General features: G+C 42.5%; 2 protein-coding genes across 4 annotated transcripts in view; both read right to left on the bottom strand.

The window, feature by feature from the left end:
- LOC127518467 (xin actin-binding repeat-containing protein 2-like) overlaps window positions 1–22,511 on the bottom strand; it is a 108,738-nt gene that overhangs the window by 6,235 nt on the left and 79,992 nt on the right. Inside the window, exons 5-9 of one of the 3 annotated variants that reach the window (XM_051905163.1) lie at window positions 19,331–19,417; window positions 16,787–16,856; window positions 16,557–16,651; window positions 4,820–4,950; window positions 2,989–3,556 (exon numbers count right to left, since the gene is read on the bottom strand). In XM_051905163.1, coding sequence (XP_051761123.1) covers window positions 3,412–3,556; window positions 4,820–4,950; window positions 16,557–16,651; window positions 16,787–16,856; window positions 19,331–19,417 — 528 coding nt within the window. In that variant the 3' untranslated portion in view covers window positions 2,989–3,411. Of the gene's footprint in view, window positions 1–2,988; window positions 3,557–4,819; window positions 4,951–6,370; window positions 8,058–16,556; window positions 16,652–16,786; window positions 16,857–19,330; window positions 19,418–22,511 lie in introns of those variants that run through there. The other 2 variants (XM_051905162.1, XM_051905161.1) reach the window with 2 other exon arrangements.
- Window positions 7,933–15,263, bottom strand: xirp2b (xin actin binding repeat containing 2b). Its single transcript, XM_051905141.1, has one exon. The coding sequence runs from the start codon at window positions 15,046–15,048 to the stop codon at window positions 7,933–7,935; it is 7,116 nt and encodes a 2,371-aa protein (XP_051761101.1). The 5' UTR covers window positions 15,049–15,263.

Raw genomic sequence — 22,511 nt, 5'->3', positions numbered from 1 at the left:
CTTCATATGAGGCCGCTTCAACACTGGCTCCGCGGCCGGATCCCGAGATGGGCGTGGCAGCGCGGTACGTTCCGTGTTCCCGTGACACCGAACTGCCGTCGCACCCTCACCAAGTGGTCGGACCCTTCGTTCCTGCGGGCTGGAGTTCCCCTCGAACAAGTGTCCAGGCATGCTGTGGTCCACACAGATGCCTCTGCCACAGGGTGGGGGGCCACGTACAACTGGCATGCAGCGTCGGGTCTGTGGACGGGGCCCCAACTGCATTGGCATATCAATTGCCTCGAGTTGCTAGCAGTACGTCTTGCACTGGGCCGCTTCCAGGAGCTGTTGTCAGACAAGCACGTACTGGTCCGCTCGGACAGCACTGCGGCCGTTGCGTACATCAACCATCAGGGTGGTCTACGCTCCCGCCGTATGTCGCAACTCGCCCGCCATCTCTTGCTATGGAGTCAGAAGCATCTGAGGTCGCTTCGTGCCATTCACGTCCCAGGCGTGCTCAACCGTGCAGCCGACGAGCTCTCACGGCAGCCTCCGCTTCCGGGCGAATGGCGGCTCCATCCCCAGGTGGTCCAGCTGATCTGGCAGCGCTTCGGCGAGGCACAGATAGATCTGTTCGCCTCCCCGGAGACTGCCCACTGCCAGTTGTTCTATTCCCTGACCGGCGGCACGCTCGGCACGGATGCCCTGGCAATCAGCTGGCCCCAGGGCCTACGCAAATATGCGTTTCCCCCAGTGAGCCTTCTCGCACAGCTCCTGTGCAAAGTCAGGGAGGACGAGGAGCAGGTCTTGTTAGTGGCTCCATATTGGCCCACTCGGACCTGGTTCTCGGACCTCACGCTCCTCGCGACAGCACCTCCCTGGCCCATTCCTCTGAGGAAGGACCTCCTGACTCAGAGACGGGGCACCCTCTGGCACCCGCGTCCCGACCTGTGGAAACTCCATGTGTGGTCCCTGGACGGGACGCGGAGGTTCTGAGTGATCTCCCGCAAGCGGTCGCAGACACCATCACTTCCGCTAGAGCTCCTTCTACGAGGAACCTCTATGCGCTGAAGTGGAACCTATTCGTCGAATGGTGTTCCTCTCAACCAGAGCGAGAGGACCCCCGATCATGTTCGGTCAGAACCGTGCTTTCCTTTCTGCAAGAGGGCCTGGAGCGAAGGCTGTCTCCCTCCACCCTCAAGGTGTATGTTGCCGCTATCGCCGCACATCACTATGCAGTTGATGGTAAATCGCTAGGGAAGCACGATCTGATCGTCAGGTTCTTGAGGGGGGCGAGGAGACTGAATCCTCCCCAGCCCCCCTCTGTACCCTCTTGGGATCTGACCCTGGTTCTTACATCTCTCCGGGGTCGTCCCTTCGAGCCTTTGCAATCAGTCGAGTTAAAAGTACTGTCCCTAAAGACCGTCCTCCTGGTTGCATTGGCCTCGCTCAAGAGGGTAGGGGACCTGCACGCATTTTCGGTTGACGAATCGTGCCTGGAATTCGGGCCCGGTGACTCTCACGTTATCCTGAGACCCCGGCCTGGATATGTGCCCAAGGTTCCTACCACTCCCTTTCGAGATCAGGTAGTGAACCTGCAAGCGCTGCCTTCGGAGGAGGCAGACCCAGCCCTAGCTTTGCTCTGTCCCGTCCGCGCGCTGCGCCTGTACGTGGACAGAACGCGAAGCTTCAGGACCTCAGATCAGCTCTTTGTCTGTTACGGAGGCCAGCAGAAGGGAAAGGCTGTCTCCAAGCAGAGGATGGCCCACTGGATAGTGGACGCCATCGCCCTGGCGTACGAGTCCCAGGGCGTGCCTTGCCCGTTCAGGTTGAGAGCCCACTCCACCAGAGGAGTGGCCTCTTCCTGGGCGCTGGCGCACGGCGCCTCGCTGACAGATATCTGTAGAGCTGCGGGCTGGGCGACACCTAACACGTTCGCTAGATTCTATAGCCTTCGTGTAGAACCGGTATCTTCCCGTGTACTCGCTTCCACCAGCCGGTAGACGCGAAGAGCCCGTTCTAGTGTCGGCTTGCAATGCCACTCCCGCCCCCTGGGCCGGATACGTGCATCCTTTTTACTCCAGTCGAGTTCCCCGCTTGGCGAGCCCTGTCGAGTTCCTCCGCCTCCCCCTTCGGCTCGGACATTGCGGAGTGTCTGATGCCAGGCCAAACCTCCGTCACCGACGTTGACGTTTGGCTGGGTTCCACATGTCGTGACCCCTCCACGTGAGCGGTCCCATGTGTGTATTTGTCCACGGTCAACTCCCTACGGCGAGCCCGTGTCTTTCCCTAGCAGAGCCAGCTCTGCTGTCACCTGTCAGATGAGTCTCCCCCTACCCAGGTGGAGCCATCCCAGGGACTCCATATGCGTACTGCCCACGGCCAGTCCATATGTGTACTCTCCACGTAAATTCCTCCCCTGCGGGTGGGTAGTGGTCTCCGCAGCGTCCCCTACGGGTTCGCTTCCCCAGTGTAGTCTAGTTTACTTAGTGGGTATATCGGAACAGCAGTAGACTCTCTCGGCGTAAGCTCGCCCCCTTCCCCGTCCCACTGGTGCGCCGGGTGGCTAGAGCTTGCGCTGGGCACTGGAAGGGGTTCATACTGTGGCGCTTTATTTGGGATCCCAATTCGTCGGTCACTACTGACGTACGTCGAACGTGACCGACTGAAAGGGAACGTCTCGGTTACGTATGTAACCCTCGTTCCCTGAAGGAGGGAACGGAGACGTACGTCCCGTCGCCACAGTTGCTGTACCCTCGCTGTAGTGCGGACTAGATTGTCTCCTCAGCGAAAAACAGAGTGCGATTGCATCTGCTCCCCTATTTATACCACCTGGCGGGGGCGGTGCGCATTATGCAAATATCGCACGCCAACTCCATTGGCCTGTTGTAGTTCACTCGAAGCTGATAGGGCTCTCTAGCGATATCCCAATTCGTCGGTCACTACTGACGTACGTCTCCGTTCCCTCCTTCAGGGAACGAGGGTTACATACGTAACCGAGACGTTTTTTTTAGACTAAAGGCCCTGTCATACACCCGGCGCAATGCAGCGCCAGAAGAGACGCAAGTGTTTTTTGCTAGTTTCAGCCCGACGCAGTTATCATTTTCACATCCAGCACCACGATGTTTAAATAGCAAATGCACTAGCACCCATCTGTTCACCCATGGGCGTGCTGGTCTGAAAACGTGGTGTGTTCAGGTGCATTGTTAGCGTGTTGCTATTTTGAGGCAACTGAAATAGACTGCACCATTGACCAAATGAAACCTGCTCTAAAGTCAATGCCGCGATATTTTTTTTTGTTATTTAAAGAGCGCGTTGGTAATATGCGCCTATAGGCGTGCGTACACTTTGCTTATTACACACACAGGGACGCGCAGCAGTACACAAACATGCCAAATATTAAAAATAAAAGGATTACAATGTAAAAGATTATTATTGTGTGCATAAGGATAAAAATGCTTTGGTGGAATCCAGCTTGTCCCGTAGATCCGTCTCCTCGCTAGAGAAGCGTTCAGTTTTTCCGCTTGCAAATCCATCCATGTTCATAGCGAATTCGCCATGGCGTGAGTGCAGCTGGCTTTTAAAGGGAATGGGAGATGAGACTCTGATTGGTTTATTGCACGTTACGCCCATGACACACCCATGACTCATTAAGAGAATAGGGACAACCCTTTTAGACCATGCGCCGACCATTTTTCCCATCGTTAAACTAGCAAAAGTGGATTCAGACACTCTCTAAGTGCACTTGCGTCGTGCGCTTTAGACCATGTGCTTAGATCATTAAAATAGGGCCCAAAATGTGAACATGCATTTACTCATCTCACTTGCACGAAAACATTTAGTATTCCTCAAAATGAATAAAAACAGTGAAATGCAATCTCAGAATTTTATGCAAACCTGTAATAATTAACTATATTAATTACACAGATATACTTTATGTATTTAATCTCACTTTATTAGTCAACGTCTTTGCTGCTGACCTTCAGTGATCTAATTCAACCATACTAATAAGCAAAAATTACTTTACATTAGATTTAGAAATAAGAGTGTTGAACTTCCTTCTCCTGTATCCCATTCATCTTCAATCCAAAATAGCAGCACAGGTGAAAGGTTTGAGCTGCGCCCTCTACTGTACAGGCGTGAATTTGTGTTTCCTTTCTCTCTAGGCTTATTAATTTCACTCTTGGTGTGAAAGGGCCTTTACATTTGCCAAAAATAGAACTTTTTTTGTTATTATTAAAAAAACAAGCCCAGTCCAGGTGAGAAAAAGTAACGCAAAAGTAATGTAATGCATTACTTTTCATAAAAAGTAACTAAGTAATGCAATTAGTTACTTTTTTAGGGAGTAATGCAATATTGTAATGCATTACTTTTAAAAGTAACTTTCCCCAACACTGATGTTAAATATATTAAATTGTCTGTTTATGCTACCTTGTAAACACTAGAAACTCGTCACAGCTATGCTAGGGTGTTGTGATTGGTTTTCAGGGTGTTTCTAAGTGGTTGCTAGGATGTTCTGTTGCTAGGGTAGATCTATAGGATTTTTTTAACGATCTTTAATGACGAAATAAACAATCTTTAATGACATTTGAATTTACTGCTGTGATGTGATCTCATGCATACTACAGCACACACATTTTTTTTTTTTTTTTTTTATTTCTTTATTTTGTCTAGTTTGTAAAATTTCTAAATAAATAAAAAAAAATTGAAATTGAGAGGTTTGGACTTGTTTTTTTAGTAAAGTACAGAAAAAAGGTGCCGTTGGCTACCGGCATCGAATTTCAGGTACCGATACTGGTACTGGTACCGGTTAAAATGTGAACAATATTTTATGACTTACCTCAACTTGTTTTTGCAGTGCTCACAGAAAAAACAGGATTTATGGAACTTCTTTTTGTCTGCTATCAGGCCTTCCATGGGGTAAACCCTCTTCTTGCACACTGCACACATCTCGGACTTTGGTACTCGAATCTGGCAAGATAGCAAGAGATATTCAAATTTTACTCAGTTCAGTGTTCAGTGCACAACCAATATTCCCATGCAGCACCAAAGACCAAACTCCATCTGGGGAACACAGACAATATCCACTACTGCAATGTAAGGTTATCTGCAAGTTTTTTCAACAAGAGCATTAGTAAAAGACGTGTTCAGACACACAACAGTACATTACTGCATTAATACCTCTCAAATCTGGAAATAAAGCGACACTTGACATCTTTAACACAGATATGGGGGGGGGGGGTTCTTTAATGAGTCATTTTATTAAATTAAATTTTCACAATGTTTTTAGGTAACCCACCTTGCTTGGTTAGTTCAGTTCAATATGCAACCGTAGGTTGCCATTTAGGCTGTTTTTAACCCAACCATTTTATGTTTTACCCGGTCAAGTGTATGGAAGTCTGAATAAGAAATGGGTTATAATTTGTTTGAGTTATTTTGGGGAATGCAATAATTATGCAAACTCACAGACAGTCTATAAAAAGAAGGAAACAGCCACACACAAAGAAACACAAATCAGACTTTGTTTCCCTTTGTTTGGTGTTCTGTATCAATCCCTATAACATTTCGCTTTTAAAGCACATTTGATTTTTGCAGCACTCTCAAATGCTAATGAGACAGAGATGAATGGCAATTATGGAGAAAGCACTCAGTGTTATTGAGATTTTTGAAATTCTAAGCTGATAAATTGTCTGTTTTGATTTTTTGAAGGTGCTTTAAGCAAGAGTAGGCAGAGAGCATTTCTGATTGGCTAAAAAAAGTGTAGGCTGCTCCCCAGACTCTGTGATTTCTCAGGAAACCTATTTCAGTGATATGTGTCAAGTAGTATGAGCAAATGTATGTGTGGTGTAAAAAAAATAAAATAAACAATGAACAAAATAAATAAAACATGCATATTTTAGATATATGTGTCAGATAGTATGAACAAATTTATGTGTGGTATTCCAAAATAATAAAATAAAAATAAAAAAGATAAATAATAATAAATAAAGGACACCTATTTTAGTTATATATGCCAGGTAAGTATAAACAAATTTATGTGGTATTTAAAAAATAGCAATGTGTGTCAGGTAGTACAAACAAATTTTTGTGTTGTGTTCAAAAAAGTAAACATGCAAAAATAAAATATACAAATTAAACAAGTTAAATTTTAACATGCAAATAACTGCAGCGAGTCACATTATGTTATGACTGTCGCATTCACACACACGTCTACTCATCTAAATGTGGATTTATCAACTGGGAAAACGCGAAAGTTAAAAACATTCAGACTAACACGGCAATGTACTTCAGATGTTTTGTGGTGATTTCATTCCCATCATGCACTGCAGGCATATTTAACCGACACAGCAGTCTCTGTTTGATGCACTAGCCGGTGGCATGGCTCTCTCACCTGTGACACCTAAGCTTTTGAACACACTCTCACTTTCTGCCCATGTTTTCTGGAAGTTCTTCATCAGTTCCTCTGCAGAGGCCTCAGGTGACACCTTCACCTCTGACGTCTTTTTCTTCACAGCATCAGCATAGGAAAAAGGCGCCCGTTGCGTCGTAACACTTTGAGTGTGCTTGGAAACCGTCGTGGTGCTTCTTGATCCGATAATTTTAGTGCCAAACTCGTCAACAGAAGAATAATGTTCAGTGACTGCTTTTGTCTCCGAAAAGCCTGTTGGATTGACAGACTCGTCTACTTTCACATCTTTGCGCACGGGCGGAGGGGAGCTCAGCTGGGAGCATTGTTCCCTCTCTGGAGGAAGCTCAGGCTTTGAACCTTCAGATGCAATTTCACTCACTCTTGACTCCTGTTCCTCCTGTTTGTTTTGTAGCGCTTTGATGGGGGAACTTTGCTCACTCATTTCAAAAACATTTTTAATATCCTTGATGTTGAAAGCAGGAATATCCTCTTGTTGTCTTGCTTTCTTTTCTGTATCAAGCTCCAGGTCCTCAGTTTCCCTGCCAGGCTTCTCTGTTGTGTCAACTGGGTCTTTTCTAATACCAACTTTCTCCTCTGACGTCTCTATTGTTTTGGCTAGTCCAAATAGGTCCACCTTAGAGAAAATATCCTTCTCTTTCACTGTGTTGGGGCCTAAACGCTCAAGAATATTAACAGCATCTCCACCTACATTTGCATTAATCACTTCAGCGGTCACCATTGCTGTTTCAAAAGTCTTTTTGACCCTTTTCTCTTCAGCAGATTTAGAATCGATTTTGATCTGCCGATGGAATGTGGCAGGAGATTCCACGATTTCTGACTTCTTTCCAGTGACCGCAATCACATGAGGGACCGGATCGGGCGAAGCTCCGCGGGAGAGCGTAGCTGTGGCATTTCTGAGCCGTGTCAGACTATCTGCCCGGCTCGATGAGGGTGAAGGAGAGGCCCTGCTTAAGCGAGAGCTCGGCGTCTCAGACCTGCGTGGCGGAGGCGTCGGAGGCATTGGGGAAGGCGAGGGTGTTGCTCTCTTTGGCGAATCAGTTCTCTTCGTAGACTCGATAGTGATGAACGTGGGCGAGGGAGAGCGCATCCGTAACAATGGGGATGGAGCTCTGGGGTCGAGAGTTGTAATGCTGCTCATTTGTTGCTTTCGGCTCTTGCGTGTTGTCTTTGTCTCCTCTTTGACCACCTTCTGCGTCTTACACTTTGTAGAACCAATGGCAATCTTTGAAATCCTTTGTGTGGCTCCACTAGAAACTAATTTTTCAGAGGTGGCCTCACATTCATGCTTTTCAATAGTGCCGTCAAAGTGCATTAGCTTAGCTTGAACAAGGTTTTTAACATGGGCGAGGATTTCTTTGAGGTTCTGTTCACTGTGTTCGGCCGCTGCCCCTTCCAAATCACTCTTCTCCTCTGGCCCCAGAAGCCAGGCGGGCATCTCATTGAGCAACGTCTTCACAGACTTAGAGTCTATTTTTCCTGCAACCCCCTGTAACTCTGAGATACGAGACAACATCTTCAGCGCTTCAGGCTTGACTTAGAGATGTGCTGCTACTCTCAGCCGAGGACTCAGCAGGCTCCTTTTGTGCAGATTTCCCTGTCATTTTTATTGGAACATTTCTGCTTTCATCTTTTGATTCCTCATAAATCTGCTGGCTTCCACCGGCCTGCTTTTGAAATTTCACAGTCAGGCCCTCCTCATGGAAACTCTGCTGTTGGACTGTACTTTCAGTTTTGATGACCTCCTTGTAAACCTCTGTGTCCCCCGTTTGAATGGAGTGCTGTGCTTGCTCAACAGTGATTTCCTCTTGTTTTTTATCAGATGTCAGGACTGGCCACTTAGGCTCAGCAGGCGTGGCCTCTGTGGGCGAGAGGGATGCGGCATTGTTGCCTTGAGCTGTCTCTCTGTCTTTCTTATTCTTGCTCCTCCTTTTCTTTTTTGGAGTGGCAGGGGGCTCCTCTACAGGTTTCACTTTGGCCTCTTTCTCTACTTTACCCTCTGTTTCAGTGGGGCTTCTTTCAATGCTTTCTTTCACTTGAACATTATCCGGCTCCGCTGTGGTTTTCTCCTTGCTCTCCAGTTTAATGCTTTTGCTAACTTTCTTTGCCTTTTGACTGTCGACCTTTTGTGGCTTCTGCTCAGCATCCTTAATTTGACTCTCTTTGTTTGGTTTGGATCGATCAGGGGAGTTTTTTTCTTGATTTTTCTTTGGAGAGCTTTCCTCTTTTGTTTTGTACTCAGATAAAGATATGCTGCTCACATCTTTTCCAGCAGTCTCGGATACACTTTTAGAGACACTCTGAGGTTCGTCTGTTTTGACAGAGGCCTTTATTTCTTCTTGTGTTGTGTTTTTAATAACCGTCCTCGTCACCTGCTGTATATTAGTTGTCATGGATCGCTTCTTTTTCTTTTTAGTTGAAGTGGAGGTGGTCTGCTGCTGACCTGAAGAGCCCTGAGATGACTGATTAGAGATAATGCCCTGTTTAACTGAGGAAATAACAGGAGATTCTGGAGGAGATTTCTCATTTGCAGCAGCGATCAAAGCCTTGCTTGGGGGAGCGTTTGAGAGAGCTGTGTGCTTGGATGAATCATATGAGTCTGCGGCTGATTCGGATTTGGTCACACTCTTTTGAGCTCTCTCTTGAGTGAAATCAAATGATATGCTTGCCTCTGATTGCACCGTGCCCGTGCTCTCTGAAGAAAGCATTTCAAGGGCTGCGCTGACTGACTCGTGCATACGGATTTCAAAGGCCGGGGTGTGCGGCGGTGGTGGCGTGCAGCTTTCCTCCCTCTGCTGTCTGTACTTCTGTTCGGCTTGTATTAATGGGGTTTTGAATTTGCTTACTGGGGATTTGCACGGTGGAGGAGGAGAGGCGGGCGGGGTGAGTGTCAAGGGGGCGAAAACTTTCTTGGGAGGCCGTGGAGACTCCGGTGGCTGTTTTGTAAAAGCAGACTGAATTTCAGAGGATAACACGGTGCAACTGACCGATGATGTGGTGACATTTTTTCTACACCTGGTCTCTTGCGCAGCCTGCCCATCCATTTTCTCGAATGAAATTGCTGGCTCAAGTTTGGGTACTTTGCACAACATTGGCGCTTTGATGGGTTTGACAGTCATTTTAGTAGGTTTGGATGGTGTTATGCTGGGCAGTGGAAGGAGGTCTAGCTCCTGCTCTGTGGGAGGGGGAGGGAGGAGGTCTAGCTCAGCTGTGGCTGGAACAAGAGGAGGAGGTGGTGGGGTTGGTGGAGGAGGTAAATGGTCAAGTTCTGTCTTGGCTGGATCGCAAGGAGGAGGGGGAGTGGGTGGAGGAGGAAGATCATGATCACCCCTGATGCTAGGAGGAGGAGTGGGAAATAAGATGCTATCATAATCCGGAGGGGGTGATGGAGGGGGAGGTAGTGGGGGTTCGGGGTCAGAAGGAGGAGGTGGCATATACATTTCCTTCTGTTTTCTTTTCTCCAGCCTGATTAAACCCTTACAGCCACTTTTTTTGAGGTTGCGGAAGTCAGTCTTTAATGTTTTGACACCGTGTGTTTGTACAATTGTTTTGTGCTCCAACACTGTGGTCTTTGTCTCCTGGTTGCATGTTGTGGTGTGGCCGGTAATTGTAGTACTCTCTTGAGATGCGTATCTGTTTTGCGTTGATTGCTTGTGAGTGCTCCTCTGTGATTCACTGCTCACATCAAGGTTTTTGACCACAGGGGTAGGACTCTCTGCCGGGATGTCTTTCACTGACGGAGATGAGGTCTTGACGGGAACTTTGACCTTTCTTATCGGCTCCCTTCTGGGAATTGTTGGGCTCGCTCTCCGTGCTGTTTCCATTAAAGATTTTATTGTGCCCTTAACATCTCCTTTTATCACCTCTTCTTTCTCTGATTGCACTTGCTCTTGGGTGTCATAGAGTGATTTTATGGAAAACTTCACATCTCCCTCTGTGCTTGCCCTGCGTTGCATTCTGGGAGATGGAGGAGGCTCGAGTAAGAGTTGAATCTTGCCTTTCACATCTCCCTGGACACCAATCTCCTGCTGGTAAACCTTTCTCTCATTTGACGCTTCTTGTAGACTCTGTATTGCCGTGTGAATGTCACCCTTTACAATCATCTCCTTCTCCACTTCTTTCACTGCATATTTGGCCTCCTCCAGCGATTTCAACGTACCTTTGATGTCACCTGGCACTAAATCTTCTATGACAATTTCCACCTTGGTGGAAGCTGAGTCTTTGAGTGATTTCAGTGCTCCTTTGATGTTACCAGGAATGATTTCCGGCTTTTCCACGTCTCTGGGCTGATTCTGGGCCTCCTCTAGAGACCTCAGTGTTGTAGGTAAATCAGCTCGAACGACAACTTCTTTCTCCAAAACAACGGCCTGGTTTACAGACTGTGTCAGTGAATTCATCACTGCTTGCAGGTCTCCTCTCACAATCTCTTCTCTCTGTAAATGTTCAAATGAGACTGGAGGCTCGGTCATGAAAACCTTAACTGTGTTATGCACATCGCCCGGGACTATATCTTCCCTGTCCACCAGACGACCGATTTGAGCTTGATTACGTGTCAGGCTGAGTTTCATTTCTTTAATATCACCACCAATGATTTCCTCTTTTTCAATTTTATCTGGGTCGGCCTCATCTGGCTCTACCTGCAGCTTTTTGAGGTAATCGAGCGCACCAGACTCAATACACGTAGAATAAAAGCTCACCTTTCCCCTTTCTGCTTCATCCACTTTAATTCTCGCAATCTCCTCTGTGTCTGGATTGCAAAGTCTCTCTAGGCAGCCTTTCACATTACCTCTGACTATATTTTCTTTCTGAGTGTTTGATTCCTCATGAGAATTGAATAAAGAGTAGATGGTCATACGAATATCCCCCTTTTCGTCTTCTTGAATGAGAATGCCCCGTTTGCCAGTGCTCTCCTCTTTCAGCAGGTTGTTTATGGCTTCCTGAATGTCACCTCTTATTATCTCCTCTTTCTCTACAGAAGTGCCACTGTGCTCTTGGAGCAGCTGTTGCACGGTGCCGCTGATGTCTCCCCTCTCCTCTGCATTTATAATGATTTTCTTCTCTGTTTTCTCCTGTCTGTCGAGGAGGTTAATCATGATGCTTTGCAGATCTCCTTTAATGATGTCTTCTCTTTGGATTTGGGGAGCTTCTTTATTCATGAGGTTGTACTTAGCCATGCGAATGTCTCCAATTTCATCTGCCTCTATGATGATGCCTTTGGAGTCTACCATTCTCTGGGTGTACAGTTCATCGAGGGTGGCTTTGACACTTTTACCAATGACTTCTGGCTTCTCTAAGTTGCTCTCATTAAATTCAGTGAACGGCGTTGTTTCAAAAAGCCACGTTGTGGTTTTTACATCTGCTTTGGGGATGACTTCACAAGTTACCTGTTTACTTTCATCACTGTCATTAATATGATCAAGAGGATTCTTTTCAAATAGCCACACAGACTGTTTAACATCCCCCTTCAGCTGTTCCTCCATAACAACAGTGTTCATCTCATCTTCTGACTTTTCAGCATGTATCTGGTCTATTGTGTGAGTTTCAAACATCCATTTTGCTGTCCTAACATCCCCTTTGTGAATCTCACTCATGCTGACAGTACGTACCAACTTTTGAGACATTGCATCAGATTCAAAACGCTGCTTGTTTGTCTTAACATCTCCTCCCTGAATGTCCTCAACAGTTTTGATTGATATTTTGGCATCTTCTGCAATCTTATCAAGGGGCTGGGTTTCAAACCTCCATCTCGCTGAGCTGACATCACCTTTGTGGATATCTTCCTCTGTAACAGCTTTTAAGAGGTAGACTTCATCTGTCTCTTTAATTGAGTCCAGAGGCTTTGTTTCAAACAGCCAGCGGGCTCCTACTACATCACCTCTTTGTATTTCTTCTTTTGTAAGTGTGGTCACTTCATGATAATGGCCTTCTTTGTCTTGGATGGCATAGAGAGGCTGAGTTTCAAACATCATGGCGTAAGTTTTTACATCTCCTTTCTCCTCATCCTCTCTAATGACTTTCTGCAGCCTTCTCATTTCAGCCTCAGAGGACGTGTCTTGAATCTCATCTAACGAGTAGGTCTCAAAAATGAATCTGCCTTTATCAACATCACCTCCCTGAACATCTTGGACTGTTCGAGCTCCTTTCAGCTCGCTGGGGGTCTCTGAGATTGCATCTATGGGCTGGTTTTCAAATAGCCATTTGCAGTTTCCAACATTTCCTTTCTGAATATCCTCAGCCTGAGCACTCCTCAGCTGTCTCATGACATCCTCAGAGGTTGAGCTCATCATGTCAGAAGATTGGGTCTCGAATATGTATTTCATCCGAGACACGTCCCCGGATTGTATGTCTATCTCAGTCACACTCTTAAAAGCTTCCTGCTCTTCTCCAGCAATGTTCTCCAGGTTTTCTGTCTCAAACAGGAAACGCGCCATGCGGACATTTTTTCCATGAATGTCCTCTTGTTTCACAGTGCGAGTTTGCAACACTGTCTCAGAGTTATCCTGTATGGCATCAAGGGTTTGAGTTTCAAAAAGCCAAGTGCATGTTTTTACATCCCCTTTTTGAATTTCATCAGAATCTTTTGTACTCTTAAACTCTTCCCTTTCATAAAGCATGTCTATAGGTTTGGTCTCAAAAAGCCACTTACAGGTTTTAACATCACCTTTCACTATTTCTGCTGTTTCCCTAGTAACACACTCCTCGTCTTCAATATTGCTAAAATACTTAATGGCATCGAGAGGCTGGGTTTCAAAAAGCCATTTTGCTGTCTTGACATCTCCAGATTCGACCTCTTGTTGGGTTATGCCCTTTATGATTTGGAATTTAGTGATGCTCTCGTCGAATTGGTCAATTGGGCGAGTTTCAAACATCCACTGGCAGCTTCTGACATCTCCTTTGACGATTTCTTCCCGCCGTACGGTTCTGACTTCGTGGTAATGCCCGGAACTGTCTTGCAAAGCGTACAATGGCATAGACTCAAATAAATCTTTATTTGATCTCACAGAGCCAGTGGTTACACCCTCAACTTGAATCTTCTGACTTTCGTCATATTGGCTTAAATCATATGTTTCAAAGATTTGCTTGTAATTGCTTACGTCCACATTTTCGATATCCTCAAGATTCACAGTTCTTGTTATTTCCTTTTTCTCCTCTCTGATCTGCTCCAGCGGCTGGCTCTCAAACCGCCACTTCTGGTGTCTAACATCTCCCTTCTCCTCAGATGTCATCATTCTTTTGAGTTTCCCCACCTCTGCAAGCTCTTTCATCTCATCTTTTGGAGCAGTCTCAAAAAAGTGTCTGGCAGATTGAACGTCACCTCCAATAATTTCCTCTGCACTTAATGGCCTGGCATTGGAATCGTCCTTCAACGTATCCATCGGTTGCGTCTCAAACACCCAACAATTTCTGAGGACATCACCCTTGTAACTTCGATCTATTTGTTCAGAATCAATTGTTTTTATGAACTGCCTCTTTTCCTCTTGAATGTCTTCCAAATGTTGGTTTTCAAACAGCCATCTTTGATGTCTCACATCACCTCTTTCTTCATCAGACGCTATGGTTTTCTTAAGTCGGTTTACCTCATCATCCTCATCTTTGATTTTCTCCAGCGGTTTATTCTCAAACACCCATTTCTGGTGTCTCACATCACCTTTTCCTTCTTCAAACACTGCCTTTTTATTTAGTTTTCCCACCTCAGGAAGCTCTTTGAGTTCATCCGGTGGAGCATTTTCAAATAAGTGTCTCACAGAGCGAACATTACCTCCAATAATCTGTTCTGTGGTGACAGGTCTGGAGTTGGCATCATCTTTAAGCGTGTCCATAGGCTGCGTCTCGAACACCATGCAGTGTTTTCGTACATCTGCCCCAATAATTTCTTCTTTCTGCCGCTGTTGCATTCTCTCCCACTGGGCGGTTATGGAGTCAAGTCTCTTGGTCTCAAACAGCCACCTTCCCCTTTTCACACCGTCCAGCTGGTTGTCTTCCATGGATATACTGGAGATGAGCCTGACCTGAGAAAGTTCAATGTCAATGTCATCCAAAGGCTGCGTTTCGAAGAGCCATCTTGATGTTTTGACATCCCCTTTCTCCGTCTCCTCTCGACGGACAGAAGTAATCAGAACCATTTCACCGGTGTGTTCCCTCATAACACACATGCATTGCGTCTCAAACATCCATATGACTTTCTTCACTTCTGACTTGATCTCCTCTAGTACAGACTTCAGGCTCAGCAGTTGCTTCTCATCCATGGTTTCCGTGTCTCCCAAAGAATCCATTTCTTGGTTTTCAAACATATACCTCACAGACTTCACATCCCCTTCAGTGGCTTCTTGTGTGAAGATGACTTCTTTGGTTTGCTCATCATCAGTGTGAATTTTATTTAGCGAATCCATCGGCTTTGTCTCGAACAACCAAGCGGCCGCACGAACATCTCTTTTCCCCACTTCATTTACTAGATAGTTCTGTTTAGTTGAATCATGTTGCAGTCCCAGTGTATCCATGGGCTGCATCTCGAACATCATAGCTGTGTTCCTAACGTCACCTCCAGCGATGATTTCCTGCTGAATGATCTTTTTGCTATCCTCTTCATTATCCGAGTCATTCTTAATGGAGTCCAAAGGTTTGTTCTCAAACATCCAGCGCATGGACTGCACTTCACCTCTCAGAATCTCATCCCACTCCAAATATTCGCGATCCGGGCTTCCGTTTGAATTGCTGCCAGTGTGTTCAAACTGGTATGCTACCTCTTGAACTGTCTCCTACTGCTTCAGTGTCCTCATCATTGTAGAAATCTTTTTCCAGCTCTTTCCTCACATCAGGGTGGATGTGTTTGCAGAGACGTTTCAGCTCTAATAGCTCTCTCTGTCTTAAGTATTGATCTCTGTTTACTGTGTGGTTCACTGGGTGAGCTGGAGGTTCAGGGAAATTCTCCACATCATCTGAAGGTTCCTCCAGTAAGTCCGGTGGGGGAGGTGGCAGATATTCCAGATCATCATCATCATCATCATCATCATCATCATCATCATCATCATCATCGTCCTCATCAAAAGCAAACACAGAACTTGGTTTATCTTCTTCTGCTTTGTCTGTGGAAACACTGTTCAGAGACCTTGATATCTCACTCTTCACAGTTTGATGGGACGCACTCACATCTGATGGCAGCTGTGAACGGCTTTTGTCACGTTCAATCTTTTTTTAGGGAGAGAATAATGCATAAAATTCAGTTGAGTTCTGAAATAACTTATACTTCAGCTGGACCAGCTGGCTTAGAAAAGTGCTTTGGTTTTTTTTTTTTAATTGAATGCTCAAAAGCGTAGCAATTTATTTCAAAGGCCTTTCCAGTATTTTTGTGTCCTTATTGTGCATTTAAAAAAAAAAAAAAAAAAAAAAAAAAAAGTTGCTGAGGCTCAAGATCTTTTTTTTCTTTTGTGTCTGAAAATGTTTTGCTTGAGAAACAATTTTGCTCAAGAGTCAAAAAGTTTTTTTTTCATTTCTAAATAAATATTTGTTATAATTAAAAACAACTTCATGAGCACACTTCCCTAAAACCATCAATATTACTGTACTAAATTTGAAAATTACAGCACACTTAAAAATGTCTTTTTAATGAGTTTTAATTGGTATTTTTGACATTTTTCAAGTGAAATATATTTAAAAAATGTGTTTAGAAAAAAATTTCTAATGTGTTCATATTTAAAACAGTAAAAGATAAAATTCACTTGTATTAAAGATTCAATTAACAAAAATAAGACTGAATAGCTTATGCAGATTTGATATGCAAGTAAACTGATCTCTCAAGCAAAATATAAAAAAAAAAAAAAAAAAAAAAAAAGTGATGAAAAGTGAGCAAGACTTTAAGTCTCAACCATCACTAGTTAGATTTTTTTTTTTTTTTTTTTTTTGGACAATAAAGACACAAAAATAACTCCATATCAGATTTAAAGTGGATTTACAATAACAACGTCAGAACACTAAGAGCTGAACACAGGCTCTGAAGTCTTATGAACCTCAATAAAACTATGCTGTTGAAAGCGGAGGGACTCGTGGAAAAATGTAAAAAAGATGGTAAGTAGAGTCTTTTTATGCACTGAATCCTATTAAAGCATAATACATTCATGTGTCAGAGTAGAGATGTAGGCTAAAAAGGACTTACCTTAATTTTCTTGCTGGGGGCTGCCTCCTCAATGGTCTTTTCAAAATGCTGTGCCAGTTCTTTAGCTGAGAGCCTTGGATAGTATTCTTCCTCCTCTGGAAGCAAAAGGCAAAAATTCAAATTAAACATCTTGTGAGTCTCTGTGAAATGCACTGCAAAACAAATAATGAGTGATATGATGCTGTGTGATATGGAACATTTTATCTATAAATTATTGCTTTTGAACTTACCTGTTTCATTGTGATGATTTTCATAACTAGAAATCACTTCTCGGTTATGAGTGATTTGATCATAAGCAGTCTGTAATAAGGCAAAATAAATACAATTTAATTTAGAGCAAAAATCAATCATGATCATTTCATGATCATTTCTGACATGGATTTACATATGCATTTGGCAAATCTTTTCATAAGGCACCCACAGTGTGTTTACCCCTATTTGGGTGTGTGCAAAAACACGCCAGTTTTTTTGTGTGTCCCTTTAAATGCAAATTAGCTGCTGCTCCCGGCCCTCTTTCCTGAAGAGGGCGGAGCTTTAACAGCTCGTGCTTCGGTTGCTCAACAACAACAAAGCTGGAGAATCTCACGCAGCCAAAATGAGGATTGTCAGTAACAGTGTTCATCCTTACATTGTTCAAACCAGAGTCGGACACTGATGGAGAGACTCAGGAAGAAGTTACAACTTTTAGAATGAAACTAGACGTTTCTGAACGGTTAGTGGATAAATTTATGTAGTTGCTGTGGAGTTGATTCAACTCATCAACTAGCATGTGCCGTCATGTTAATCTTTTGTGCAAAACCCGTATGGACGCCCACTATACGAGCCATGAGCCTGACGTTTATGATTGCTATCAAATGCTGTGAATGGTCTAATATTTTTTCCAAAATATCGCTCAAATAGAAATGCTCCTTTTTTAGAAATCAAGCTTGCCAGGGTCAACTTGCAGGCTATCCAAGCTGTGCTCGTCTGTGCAGCCAACGACAGAACAGTTAGCATGATTTGCTCAAAATTTTGCCATGGTGTTAGAACTGGTACACTGTTTTCATTTGCGAAAACAAAAATGGCGGCACTGTGGATGGAAACGTGCAGATCAAGGGACGGTAATATTATAATAAGATCCCCTTCCTACGTCACTATCTGAGCGGCTCATTTTTTCACATGCTTGCAGAGAAAGTCTTGTCAAAACAAAGTTACTGGGTTGTCCTTTTTCACATTTTTTGGGTTGGTATATGCACCGGGGACCCAATTATAGCACTTAAACATGGAAAAAGTCAGATTTTCATGATATGTCCCATTTAAAAAAATAAATAAATAAAAAAAAATTATAAAAATCAAAACTCTCATCATGAAAGCATGATTTAAATGGTTTAAACAGTTTAAACAATAAATAAACAGTAAATAATCAATATTTTTTATAATTTTAAAATATAAATATTTTAACAATTTAACATTATTCATATTTTAATATATTTATTTTTAATATATTTTATATTTTTATCATTCCTGTAGTACACTGTAAAAAGTAATACGCTCTATAATAGCAACAGATTGCAAGCAATATTATTAATTAAATTCAACATCTAAGAATTGAGTTAGAATTAATCAAATTAATTCCTTAAAAGTCAACCATTTAAAATGTGTAAAATTAACAAACACCATTACAAAAACCACAAACTGACATAAAAAGCAAAGAGTCAAACTGCCCAACTAAATGAAACACTGATCAAATATTTTCAATAAAAATCAACATCAACATCTAAACCTCTGTTAATTCTTGTGTTTCTCTTTCCTTCAGTGATTCTGCTTGTTGTCATCAGGTGTCTTCAATGTTGGCAATAAAAAATAAAGAGTTCTTAATTCATCTTTGATGTCTGTCTGTTATTGTAGACATTTAAGAATTAATTTTGATTAATTCTAACTCGATTCTATTTGTTGAATTTAATTAATAATATTGCTTGTAATATAACGTATTCCTCTTACAGTGTAGCTCAACCAGTTGAGCATGATGCTAACAATGCTAACGTCAAGGGTTCAATCCCAGTGCGCGCATTTACTGATAAAACTGTCTACCAAATGCATAAATGTACATTTTAAAATACAGTAAATGATTTGGCATTTTCAATGTGACTTCGACATCACAAGAACTTCTGTGGCAAGATCACTTTTAGTCTTATCAAGGTCTGTGTTTCAGGGTTTTGTGTTTTATTTTTATTCTACTCAGCAGACACTGATCTGCTCTCCTGATCTGACGATCAATATCCCATGAATTATTCTACTGGACTACACTTGTAATCTCACACCCCTTTTCTATGTATTTTCGAGAGGACACTTCAAAACTTTATTTAATTCCATTTGTCCTCATTCATATTCCTTTTAGCATCTTTACTGTGAGGTTATTTCAAAGTCATGGGTTCGTTTCCCAAGGAGTGCATAAACTGATCAAATCTGAATGAAAAAGTGGCTCTGGATAAAAGTGCCCACCAAATACATAAATGTAAATGTTAGTGTTTTCATGTGGAGGTGACAGTGCTAAACCTCCAGCTTCAAATTTACATTTTTCACATTATAGAAAATTGACCGTATAGTTACAGTTCACAGTAGATAGTAAACAAAAACTAAGGCACTTCAGCACTGCTTACAGAGATTCAGAGCTGTAAATTAAGAGCTGTGTGATTCTCATGTTGGCAAGAGATGCTACTGTATAGTGTCCGATGTTTTTGTAGACTTGTGAAATGGAGAGTTATTAGTAGCAGGGCTGTCGGAAATGTCCGTACCCTTTCATCCTGGAGGAAGACCTGCTGCGAGACTTGTCGACCCCCGCTGCTGCTCGCCACACTCATCGCTGATGAATTTGACACCTCCTGCGTGACAGGAGACAAGGGTTGTTAGAGGATGAGACATAGAAAAGAACACAAAAAGACAAGACAGCACTCGCACAAGCTCCTTACTGTCAGTATATCTTATCTGCGCAGCCTTTACTCAGTCATAAACAATATATATTTGTAAAGTAATGTCTTGCTGTATTTCTTCATGGTGAACAGAAATATACACAAAAAGCAGTAAGATTCATACACTCAACCTTGAGTGAAGTATTATTATAGAAGGATTATTTTTTGTTTTCCTCATATCTATTATTATAGAAGGGAATTTTACTTAGTGCATTTTTTTCCCTTTTCCCTCATTTCTCTCTTTAGATAAGTCAGCCAGAGTGCACCTGGTTATTCTGACACCCTGACTGCACATCACCTGATTGCACCAGCCATACTCTCAACTCTGTTGGACTAGCAGGTGACAGGTATAGGTAGATGTGACATGTGGACAGACTGACAGTAGGTTTAATGACAGATGCACAAAACTGCAGCTCACTGTAACTTGAAGACAGAATATACATTTTATATCTCGGATTGAACCAAAAAGTGTTTAGACAATTAAATAACACTTTAAAATGTACACTACCGGTCAAAAGTTTGGAACAATTAAGATTGTTTTAATGTTTTTGAAAGAAGCCTCTTAACCAATAACTTCTCAAGTATCATTACAATTTAAAATAACTCTCAAAGAAATGCTCAAAAGTGACAGCATTTATAAGACATTTATCATGTTACAAAAGTTTTTATTTATTTATATTTTAAATTTTTTTATTTCTTTTCAAATAAATGCTGTTCTTTTGAACTTTCTGTTCATCAAAGACTGAAAAAAAATCAGCTTTGCCATCACAGGAATAAATTAAATTTTAAAATATACTAAAACAGAAAATGGTTATTTTAAATTTGAATTACACTGCCCTCCAAAAGTTTGGAAACACCCCTGGCAAAGTGTGGTTTTGGACGATATCAGCATAAATCCTTATCATTTTTTGGTGCAAATACATTAAAGTGACTTGACATTATCATTGAAGACCAGCAATAATAATTTTCATTTTGATTACATAATAATGGAAATATATACATGTCAAAGTCAGACATGCCCCTTTGCCAGCTGTGATGCCTGGTTACTCGTTTAAACTTGGCCCAGGTTTGTAAAAGATTTTTGGGTCAGCACACCTTAATAGCTTCAACAATTGATTGCCAATTAAGAATACAATGAACCAATTAGAACCCAGTTTAGGTCAGATAGCTGCTAATGGTGGATATTTTGATGAATCGAAAAATTTTTTCTATGTATAAACTGTTTATGTAATAAAATATGTTTTCGTAGTGTATATTTCGCAATATTACTGTTTTACTGTACATTTGATCAAATAAATGAAGCCTTTGTGAGAAGAAAAGACTACTTTCAAAAACAAATTTTAAAGGAGACCTATTATGCCTCTTTTCACAAGATGTAATATAAGTCTTTGGTGTCCCCAGAATGTGTCTGTGAAGTTTCAGCTCAAAATACCCCACAGAACATTTAATATACCATGTTGTAAATGGCCATTTTTGAGTGGAAGCAAAAACATGCTGTTTTCGTGCATGTCTCTTTAAATGCAAATGAGCTGCTGCTCCCCGCCCCCTATCCAGAAGAGGGCGGAGCCTATAACTTGTGCGTCGGATACTCTGCCAGAAACTAAAACATCTATTTGGTTTTGGTTATCATCTCTATTGCGGCCGGCCATGCTAACATGACACTGCAGTTCTTCATCATCACGAAAGTTTATTATCTGCACGCGTTTTAAAGCCATATCAGTCTAAACTTCTGATATATGGTTTTCTGAGCGCACACCTGAAGCACATGAACAGAGAGCTGGAGTATTAAACTAAGTTCTCTTTCATGTGTTGTTGCACTTAAACTGTCAAATAAACACAAGGTTATGCCAAAAACACAAAGTTCACATAAACACAGTCGGTTATGTCTGTGAACGTAAACGGCAGGGAAAGAAATCACAAGTGTATATTAGATCTGTGTATTAAAATGAAAGCAGCGTAATATACAGTACCTACTGCTATATATGCTGTTAATATGAATCAAACTAAACCGAAAATCACTCAGTGCTCTTGACTGAATAACTGAGTAGCTTTAATAAGAATACATTTCTTGAATGCTGCTGTTAAATGCTCTGGCAAGAAGATAAACATGGCGGACTGTGTACAGCTCACTCAGGGCGGGGTCTATGCTAATAGGGCAGAGTCCGTCAGCAGTTGTGGGCGGGGCTTAAGCAATGTGACGTCACAAAAGCTACAATCTGCAAACGGCTTGTTCTGTATATAAAGGCACACTATGTAGTTTTCGCCTCTAGAGGTCGCTTATTCAAAACAAAGGCATAGCTTGATGTATCCGATGAGACCCTTACATATTGTACCTTTAACATAGTACTTAACATAGAAATGTTTTAAATGACATACTCTATCTAAGTCATCTACACATTCTGTAATGCACACATTTGTCCGTATTATTTCAGTGAAATAACGTTATAATGAAGTCAAAAATTCATTATGCATATTTGCATGAAATCTGCATTCCTTAAGCACAAATTAAATTTTAGAATTAATCTGTACATTTTAGTTTCCCATTTCAGGATTAAGATTCGTCAGCGTCAATTACCGTTAAACGGGAGGTTTAATGGCTTTAGCCCTTGGATGAGCAGATTCTGTAATGTTATAATCCGTTCCAACACACACTCCCACACACAAACACATGCAGCTGTACATAAGCAAGCGTGATATCATCAGCAGCAACTCAATAAATACCAATCCATAAAAACAGCCTGAAAACGCACGCACATCATTAAAAGAGATATGGCTGACATACATTGATGTAGATTGCATCATTAAAACCAAAGGTGACTTAGCATCAGACCCAAACACTCTTCAAAGCAACAGGGCAACAGTGACCGCCTACTGCTTTAGCGGCTTTCTTCTGATGAAGTATTTTCTCCAGAGGGACTTCAAAAAACACTTTAATAAAGAGTTCCAAGTCATTAACCAAACCAACCGGCTCTGAGATGAATCACAACACTACAAACTTTGATTCAAA

This window comes from Ctenopharyngodon idella, chromosome 9 (genome assembly GCF_019924925.1).
Source record: "Ctenopharyngodon idella isolate HZGC_01 chromosome 9, HZGC01, whole genome shotgun sequence".
NCBI lineage: Eukaryota > Metazoa > Chordata > Actinopteri > Cypriniformes > Xenocyprididae > Ctenopharyngodon > Ctenopharyngodon idella.
This window is presented reverse-complemented; position numbering and strand designations above follow the sequence as displayed.